We start from the raw sequence: 10,449 nt of genomic DNA on the forward strand, positions 1-10,449 counted from the left end.
AACATAACACATATAATACTCAACCATACTCACCCCCCACCCACCCCCAGGTCTTGCCTCCCACAAAGACGGAATCAATAATTTGAGAAGCTCAGCAAATTTGTTAAATAGGCCTAATACTAACATATGAAATAAATAAAGAAACAAAAAGAAAAGGAAAAGGATGAAAAAAGCAGTGAGTAAGGAGTAGATACAGTAAGCCATGACTACCCTCCCAGCATTCTGTTAATAAAGGTGGACCATAAGTTAATATTTTTAGCTTGGGTGCCATGCATGCTGGCCACAGATCTCTCTAATTTAGCCAGATCTATGACTGTGTTCACCCAATGTTGGTAGGACAGGTCATGAGGAGCTTTCCATATCTGTGCTACAAGCTTTTTAGCAGCAGTAAGGCCTACCAGAAACCAGCGTTGGTGCATCAGAGAAAGATCTAGACCCGTGATATCACTCAGCAATAAGATAATTAGGGAGCAGGGGATGGTACGCCCAAGTACTATAGACATCCTGTTGGATACCATACTCCAAAAGTCTCTCACCCCAGGGCACTCCCAGACCATGTGAACAAAGGGTTCCTGTAGTACCTAAAGAGCATAGCTGGCAGTTAGGAGATGGATTTAATTTCATCAAGAATCATTTACGAGGAGTGCAGTAGAGTTTGTGTATGAAATTGTAGTGAATCATCTGATGGTTGGGATTACGCAAAGATAGGTCCATGGACCAATTGATTGTAGAAGGTGCAATTGAGAGATCATGGCTCCAGCGACTATCCACTTGCAAAGGTTTTTCTGCATGTTTAGACATAAATTTGTAAAGAGCAGAGACCAAGCCTTTGGTAGATGAACAACCACATATTTTATGAATTGGATGAGGCACCATGTTTTCACCCCAGGGGACTCCGTATGCCCGTAAGGCGCTGCGGAGTTGCAGGTAGAAAAAAAAAGATGTGCCGGGTAAGTTGAAATGCGATTTCCAGTCCTGAAAAGATCTGAGCGCATTATCTGACATAATGTCGGAAAGGGTATTAATCCCATTATCCCTCCACTGAGGGAAGGACATCGGGTGACCACCCAAGCAAAGGGCAAAATTATAAAATAAAGGAAGGTGAGGATGGAATTTTAAGTGAGTGCTGGAGTGTGATTCCACAGTTCTCCATATGGCAACAAGATGTGAGATTAAAGAGCCGAATTTGGATTTACACATTTTGAGAGGGATGTTTGAGTAAATAACATCCTGAAGCCTATGTGGTTTTACTAGATGTTCCTCTAATGAACGCCAGGCTACTTGAGCCTCTGGATCTAACCAGGTATGAAGAGGACAAAGGGTTGAGGACCAAAAATAAAACTGGACATTTGGAAGTCCAAGGCCACCAGAGAGTTTGTGCCTCTGCAAGATGGACATTTTAATCCCTGGGCGTTTCCCTTTCCAGACATACCTGGAAACAAATGTATGCAGTTTCTCCCAATGACCAGCTGGGGGAGCTAAGGGAAGCATTGAACTACAGAAGTTGACTCGCGGTAAGATGTTCATCTTTACGATAGAAACTCTTGCTCGAAATGAATTAGGAATGGACGACCAACGCTCCAAATCGGATTCCACCTGCCTGAGAGTCGAGTTATAATTAACCGAGACTGTAGTTTGTAAAGAAGGAAAAATCGATAGATCTTGGTATTTAAAATGGTCGGTTGAGGACCAAAAATAAAACTGGACATTTGGAAGTCCAAGGCGACCAGAGAGTTTGTGCCTCTGCAAGATGGACATTTTAATCCCTGGGCGTTTCCCTTTCCAGACATACCTGGAAACAAATGTATGCAGTTTCTCCCAATGACCAGCTGGGGGAGCTAAGGGAAGCATTGAACTACAGAAGTTGACTCGCGGCAGGATGTTCATCTTTACGATAGAAAATCTTGCTCGAAATGAATTAGGAATGGACGACCAACGCTCCAAATCGGATTCCACCTGCCTGAGAGTCGAGTTATAATTAACCGAGACTGTAGTTTGTAAAGAAGGAAAAATCGATAGACCTAGAAATAATGTTTGGTAAGGAAGCATCCCTCATTGTGTCGTTTAGAGGAAGGAGAGCCGACTTAGACCAGTTTATTTTGTAGCCAGAGATACTCCCGAATTTATCAAATATAGACAAAATATGTGGGGTAGATTTAATTGCATCCCCAAGATAAAGCAAAATATCATCACAATAAAGGGAGATGAAATGATATGTTCCATGGACCGTAACAGGAGTATGGGTTGACTGACGCACCGTCTGGGCCAGAGGTTCCAAAGATAAAATGAATAAAAGTGGAGAAACCACTGGAAAAAACGAAGAACAGATATTGCCAGTCATTACCATGGCTGAAGGGGAGGCGTAGAGCGTTTTAATCATGTTGATGAAATGGATGCCAAATCCCATATGCTGAAGGACAGCCCATAAGTAGTGCCATTCAAGGCGATCAAAAGCTTTTTCTGCGTCCAGAGATAATACAGCACAGGTAGTTTGGACCTCAGCTGAAGCTTCGACAATGTGCAAAAGTCTGCAAACATTACCAGAGGATAAGCGAGATTTTACAAAGCCAGTTTGGTCAGGGTGAATGAGCTTATTCATAAGGGGCTCAAGCCTTAGTGCAAGCACTTTAGCAAGCAGTTTAACGTCCGCATTTAAGAGCGATAATAAAGGACGATAATTTGCACATTCATTTGGGTCTTTTCCTTTTTTATGGAGTAAGGTGATTGTAGCGGTGTTAACATCCCTTGAAAAGGAACCACTTGAAATGGCATGATTGATCATGTTCAGCAACAGAGGGCCAAGTTGAGACCAACACTGTTAATATATTTAAGGAGGAATTCCGTCAAAACCGCCGATTTGCCTTTGTTAAGACTGCGTAAAGCCCTCTCCAATTCGAGTAGGGTGAATGGTTTGTCCAGAGACGTAGCCTCATGGGGCATTAATTTTAATTTAAATTCTTGAAAAATAAGTCAAATTTAAAAGAGTCATGAGGAACTTCAGAACTATACAAGTTGGAATAAAAGGAGCGGAATGCCAGATTAATTTGGGGTCCGTTACTAGAGCGCCAGCTGGTGTTTTAAAGGCGGGTATGTGCGCGAAGTTTTCACTGGCAGGAAGGCTTAAGGCAAGTGACTGGCTGGGGCGGGCCCCCTCAAAGTAATGGTGCTGGCGCGTACGATGGATAAGGAATTCAGCGTGCTGTCGAGATAGGGAATTCAGCTCCTTTTTTATTTTATTACGTTGGATGATGGAGTCAGGAGTTACGTTGTTGTGCATAGCACATTCAAGTTGTCCGAGATCGCCCTACAGCTCAAGAATCCTGCGTTGACGCGTTTTGTTTAAATTAGAGGAAAACGATATGCAGTTACTTCTAATAAAGCCTTTTACAGAATCCCATAGGATACAAGTGTCCTCTACTGAATGCACGTTAAAAGATATGAATTCTGCTAGGCCAGATTCAAGTTTCACCAAAAAGCTCTCATTGCGCAGCAAAGAGGTATTGAAGCGCCAGCGTGGGGCGCGGTCACGAGATACGGAAAGGTTAGCCCTACAGATGACAGCCTTGTGATCTGAGAAGGCCAGGGGGAGCATGTCCGTGCTTACCTTTTCGAGGAGATCCTTGGATACAAAAATTAAGTCTATTCTGGAAAATGAATGATGTCTTGCGAAAAAAACGAGAAGTCTTGTTTATTGTGATGGTGGTAACGCGCCATATATCTATTACTGAAAATTCCTGAGCCCATTTCCTCAATGCAACCGACGCTGATCTCTGATCACTGCCCTCTACTACAGCCGTCCTGTCCACAGAGTGGTCCCAAACCGCATTAAAGTCTGCCCCAATAAATAATCAGAAATCAGACAGGTCATGCATGATATTGGACAGTCGTACATAGAAATCGGGATCAAAGCTGTTAGGCGCATAAATAGATAAAAATGCAATGTTCTTGTTTTCTATGATGGTTTTCATAAAAGAGATCCTACCATCTGAGTCGCACCCAACACCTAAATTGGTGACCTGAAAGTTACGGCGGACCACAATTACTACGCCTTTTGCTTTATTGAGGGCTGAAGCATTTGCCTTTACAAAGTAATGTTTATTCTGCAGCTTATGGACATCTTTCTGAAGCACGTGGGATTCGCTGATCAAGGCAATGTCCACTCCCTCTCTTCTTAGTACATCCCGAAAACTTGTGCGTTTATGGGGCAAATTAAGGCCATGTGCGTTAAAAGAAATCATGGTTAATTTAGTAATTCAGGTGGTGGTACATAAGATGAGGTATGAGCTGTTAATAACAGAAAAAAGAGCAGGCAGAGCAAGACCTGTATCCCCCCCCCCACACACACACCCACACACACACACAAACGCAGCCAAACACGCGCGCACACACATAACAACCCCCCCCCCCCCACACACACACACACACACACACACACACCCAACCCGGCCACACACATACACAGCCAAAACACACACACACACACCCCCGGAACAAAGCAGCAAGTTAATCCCCCCACCCCAATCCCCCCCACACACACTCCAACAAGACTAGACAAAACAGTACCAATACATGGATATTGCCAGATGCAACCATGTAAGCCTATCATAACCAACCCACCTTACACTAGAAGGCGGGTCCCTATAGGAAAACTCCAAGGGGGAGAAAGAATTAATGAAAATAAATAAATAAACAAATAATGACATTGGACTCTAACTTTCCGCAGTCAATATGGCCTGTTAGTCAATATACAGAAAACCATATAACTGTATACAGGCCTATAGCCTCCAATGAAACAAAGCCAGGACAAAACAAACAAACCAAAAAAGGAGGCAAAACAACAACAACAACAACAACAAAAAACGTCAGGCATGCAACTCACTTCCACAAGGCTGTGCAATCGACATTGGTTTATTGAGCAATATTTTTATGTACAGACTTGTACAGCAATAAACAATTAGAATACTCTTAAGTCCCAAATGGCCAGTCCACGAAGTGAATAAGGGCGAAAATAGAAATAGGCTGGACAGAAAAACCAAAATATAATGGGGGAGCAGTACTACTCGCAACTTACCCCCAAAGCACCGGTAATAGCGCTGGCTCTAGTCTATTTCAGGTCGGTGAATTTATCTTTCAGAGCAGTCGTGGCCGCCTCTAAGCTCCCGAACTTCAACTGTTCATCGCCAATCCAGACAAGGAGGGTGCCTGGGTCCCAGACTCTGGTCTTTACATTTTAGCCATGGAACTGCTCACGCAGCGGCCAGTATTGGTCCTGAAGTTTCCTCCGACGCACCGACATATCCTCAGTAATCCGTAGCGTCACACCGGGAAGGGCCTTGAGCTCTAACAGGGTGGATTTTGCTGCCTCCATAATGAAGAACTTTTGTTGATGGTGAAGCTTGAAGATCACCGTGCGGGGCCTGGATTTCTCGACCAATGGACCTAGCCTATGGGCGATTTCGATGTCATGCTCTTTCAGTGGAATGGATAGGAGAGCGGAGAGGGTCTTAGCCAGGTAGGCCTCCATGCTGAAGCCTGCCTCGCTCTTCTCCGGCAGGTGCAGCAATCGGAGATTCCTTCGCCTGGATCGATTTTCAAGGTTGTCAATTGCTTTCAACGCTTCTTCAAGTTTATGATCCAGGGCTTTAATGACCAACTCTTGGGCTGCCACCTGGTTGGTTTGCAAAAGCAAGTTGGCCTCGGTTGAATCCAGCTGCGCACCGATAGAATTAACAGAAGTGTTTAGTTTGTCCATCTTCCTGGAAAGAGCGTCTAGTTTGTCCATCTTCCTGGAAAGAGCGTCTAGTTTGTCCAATTTACTGGTAAGATTGGCATTCGATGTCACCAGCGTGTCCAGTGTTGCCTGAATTGTCTCCATCTCTGGTGTGGCGCGGGTCTTAGGAGACATACACAGGAGTTTGGAATTGTATGTTTGTTTGTTTGAGTTAACTCGCGCAGGCTTTGCCTAGAAGTCCCAAACGGCAGATAGCGTTATAAATCAACTTCGACACATGAAGAGAGTGTATTTGTACTTAGCAACGAGTTGATTAGGGGTATAAAATCATTCTTTCTCCCCAAGAGAGTCGGACCCACACGTCTCACTCACTGCCGTCCACCATTTTTTTTTGTCTGTAGAGTTGAAGTGAACGTAATCACCAACGGGTTCTCACAAATTCAACCATTAACCCTTTTAATATAGTGGACCATCTTGTGGTTATTTGAGGAATCGCATTTGAGAAGACTGCTATTTCGCGTTCTGAAAGTCTTCCGAAGTTCAGAAGAAATCCCAGATGAGAAAACTATCGAGAATGGCAAATGTTTTCCTAAATCCACGGAAGTGGAGTTCAGAAGAAAGTTCTTCTTAAATTCTTCTCAACTGCGTTCGAGAATGAGGCCCATTAGTATGATAATGTGGTGGGAAAATTGGTATCAGGTTTCCAAGGCAAGAGTTGACCTCTTACCAGAATCCAAATTTGATGGTCAAAACCATACAGAAAATCATGTCATTTTGCCAGTGATGGTCAAAGTGCAGCACTGTCATTTTGCCCAGCAGTAGCCACTGCCTAATACTTCTTCTGCTCCCACAGACAGTCTCAGGTCAACACGCCAGTTGCCACTACTCAGCAACAGGACAGCAAACCCACAGGTACTTTTACACACAGCACCACTGTTTGATCTGTCATCATCAAGGTGAACTTAAAGGGACAGGTGCACCACTGTTCTATCTGTCATCATCAAGGTGAACTTAAAGGGATAGGTGCAAGTCAATTTCTGCGACATAGCTATAAACTGAATTTGTGAGCCACAAAATACATTTTCAAAGTGTATTGCCACCGAGTAGGCTTTATTTTTGCCCAGTTCAGAGATCGATTAAGACTTGCGTACTGGAATAGGTAAACCTGATTCTGTGCTCGATTGCTGTAGTTAAACTGTTAAATGAATCTGCTGAAACTTTGTCTGGGTAATTTTCACAAGTGTCCAAAATGGCAGGACTTCTATGAGGTATGTTCTTATCATGTATCATGTGTGTTCTCTCCACCCTCCCAGGCTCAGATGGGCAGTAGCGCACAGGACTGTGAGACCAGATGCAGTCATGGAGTGATGTGAAAGGCTGTGGCCATGGCTGACGCCTGAGGTTGATGACTACACCACCTACTTTACCTGACGTCTGCAAAGTGGAGCTGCCTCCGCAAGAAAGGATAATAGACAGACTTCTACACAGTGGGGGAAGAGTTCAGCTGAATATTCTAAGACTGCAGTGGACAACAGAGCTTGAATGGACACACCAGATGGGGGGAGATCTCTCAAGTCTCAGTTAAATCAGTTGTGACTGTAGAGTGAGACCAGCGTGACACGACAGGGAGTTTACCATTGTCTCTAACCCATACCACTAAGCTGTCCCAATTACAATTTTTGCATTTTTTTTTACAGTCCTTGCCTCCTTTCTTTTGAATCTGTCTGTCTTCTGTCATTTCATTTTGGGAGCATAGAAGGAGGCCTTCCTCAACATTTACCTTTAGGGGCGCTGGGGGAAGTCATGAGGAGATGTGAGGAGCTGTGGGACCCTGAGGAGGAGACTGTGTGAAGTAGAAATGAAAAGCACCCATCTTCCTTTCTCTCCTGTATGCTCACTCTTTCAGATCACTGCTAACCTCCCAATGGTGGGTTGCCATTGATTCTTAGATACATTTTGACCAATGAGGGGTTACTATTGATTGTTAGATCAACTTTGATGATTTGATGTTTTCTAACAAGCTAGGTTTAAAACAGCTTTGCAACAATACATGTGGGGTCTGTTAAGGTTTACCATAAAAATATTTTTTCCAAAAAGAAGTGTTGCAACCACAGCTTTGTTGCGGAATGAGCGTGGAGTGCGGCGCTAAATGGTGGGTTAAAGTAGCACTCTCCATCTTGGGTGAAGCTTGCATGGAAGCCTTTTCTTTAACCAAGCAAGGATGAACTTGATGTTCATACAGAAAAGGTATCAAGTTGGCACAAGGATAAAAAAGTTGCGTGTACTTGATATTGTTGCTTGATGAAATGCAACACTTGGCCGTTAATACTTTTTTGGAGTATTACAATTTAGAAAATGTTGTTGTTCTTTAGGACATAAAAACATATGTTTCTCATGACTTTTATTATTTTGTGGTAGTTGCTGTCATTTCTATTAACTTGATGTTCATTACCGTTTCTGCTAATTAAAATATTTTTACCCAAGTGAAGTGTTCATTTAATATTTGCACCACACAATGAAGGAGGAAAATGGGGTTTTACAGGTTTGGTTATAATAGAAATGAATTGTACAAAATTACAACAATGTTTAACACGTCATCTTTGTAACCGTGACACAGGTAAATCACAATGCATTAGCTCAAGACTGGACACAGAATACCCTCTACAACAGGGGTCTTCAACAGGGGGTCCGCGACCCCCAGGGGGTCCGCGGAGGTACTGCAGGGGGGTCACGAAATCTTTGGTTGATAAGATCATTTTTTGAATATTTCTAAAAAAAAAAAATTCAACATTTTTTTTTCCGCAAATTTAAATGTCTTCCTTATCAGAATTGTATTTATTCCCTTTACATTTACATTAACATAAATCCAACATATTGTAGCGAACGTATAAATTGATCAAGAAGACGTTATCTTTCAGTCCAATCGACACATTCAGCTACCCACAGGAGCTCTCTCAAGCTGGGCACCGGTTCACTCACAGCACCTTTCATGCACAGGCACTAGCCAATCAGATCGCGTTTCTGCCCAAGTCTAAAGAGCGCGAAAATCAAAGATAAAAGATGGCGGACCAAGCTCCATAGCTGGTCTTGTTTGTACCTATAAATTGTTAGTTTGACATTTTTTTGCTTAGATTTAAAAAAAAATAACAAAATAAAGAGAAATAGACACTGTACAAGGTCAAAAAACGTAAATTGTAACTGAAAAATAAGTGAGGATTTGCGAGGTGTGTGAGCCTCCTAGCTAATGTAAGCATGCTACTACCTACAATCTTAACAACTTGCTAGCGGTGTGATTGGTTTGTTGACCTGTCAATCTCACTATAACATCTATGTTGTCAACACAACTCCATGCACCAGACTCCTCCTCCGTCATCCGTTGGATCGTGTCAGTCAGGAGTTATTGAAAAGAAGAAACATCTCACTAATGTGGGAGGATGTGTGCCATCGACACAATAACAGGGTAGCTATGTTTATTTGGCACTAGGCCCAGTATATTATAAACAAAATGTTATGCAATTTATATAGTAGGGGGTCCCTGCTCATCTCGCCATCAGTTTGGGGGTCCCTGGCCTGAAAAACGTTGAAGACCCCTGCTCTACAATGAAACCAGAATGCTTAGAGGTAATATTATTAGTTAAAACAAAAAAGGATATTATTCAAACTATAGCTCCAGGTGTAGCCCTCACAGGAATGCCTAACTACAAAAGTTAATGACTACAATAGCTAAACAAATGTATGGCGAAATCCATAAGGGTGGGGGGGTGGAGGGCATAGAGAGATCAGGGACCCATCAAATTGTTTCTTGTACATGACTGCTTACTGCTGTATAATTTCAATGTAACATCAATAGGAAGTGTGGTGTGCTATCTGGTGGTGTCTGAGGTGAAGCTCAGGCTGTCTGACCAACCAGATCATCTCTCTGATCTACCAGTTGGCCTGAGGGCACAAGTCAGAACACACTGCAGTTTTTTCTTAGACAACAACGTGAATTGGTCTGGTCATGTTCCATTAGGGATTTTCTCCAGCCATGGCATCCTAGTGGGCGTAGACCTCAGATTCATTTAAAATGATAAAACCAGCAGGAGCAGAATTATGACACCACGTACATTGTGTTTTAAATTATATGACCAGCCTATAACCAGTCAGAGCAGAATTATGACACTTGAACATGACAAAACGTGTTTTTTGGAAAGAGGTCACAGCTCTCTCCTAGATATAGTAGTAAGCTTCCATCATGTGAGATTTACTTGATGTAAGAGAAACATTATTTACTGCCAATGATTTTAACATTCAGGTTGTTTTCTACACACTGAGCCAGCATTATGCTGCCATATGACCTGAAGAAATGAATGAATAACTGAGCCGGGAGCAATAGAAGGGTGGAGTCAGGCTAGTATGGTCTCCCTGAGACACCAATGAGAGGCAGTGGATCACTATAGATAGATTCCCATGAGTTGCAGTTTCTTCTCATAACTGTCTTCATGTTAGGGGATTGGTGATCATTTGTATTTGCGTACTGGAAGCAAATGGCCTGTCTGGTAGTCTGCAGATTCAAACAGGCTCTTTTGAAAAGGCTTGTTTTTAAGCAAGTTTATGAATTCCTCTAAGACATTCTAATCCCATACACTTGTGACAGGTGGAAGGCGTTGCCCTTAGCCATAGTACAGACAGTCGCCTGATTGTGCCTGGCTCACGTGACGTGACGTTACACAGTAGCT

The 10,449-nt window shown here is 42.9% G+C and overlaps 1 protein-coding gene across 1 annotated transcript in view; it reads left to right on the forward strand.

The window, feature by feature from the left end:
• Positions 1-8,214, forward strand: part of atxn3 (ataxin 3) — a gene marked incomplete at its 5' end in the record, with an annotated part of 31,746 nt that extends 23,532 nt beyond the window's left edge. The window contains 2 exons of the mRNA XM_080854332.1: positions 6,585-6,643; positions 7,045-8,214. Of these exons, the coding sequence (XP_080710458.1) occupies positions 6,585-6,643; positions 7,045-7,061 (76 nt within the window). The 3' untranslated portion in view covers positions 7,062-8,214. The remainder of the gene's footprint in view (positions 1-6,584; positions 6,644-7,044) is intronic.
• Positions 8,215-10,449: the final 2,235 nt, after the last annotated feature.

Source organism: Sprattus sprattus (assembly GCF_963457725.1).
Source record: "Sprattus sprattus genome assembly, chromosome: 1".
Classification (NCBI taxonomy): Eukaryota; Metazoa; Chordata; class Actinopteri; order Clupeiformes; family Clupeidae; genus Sprattus; species Sprattus sprattus.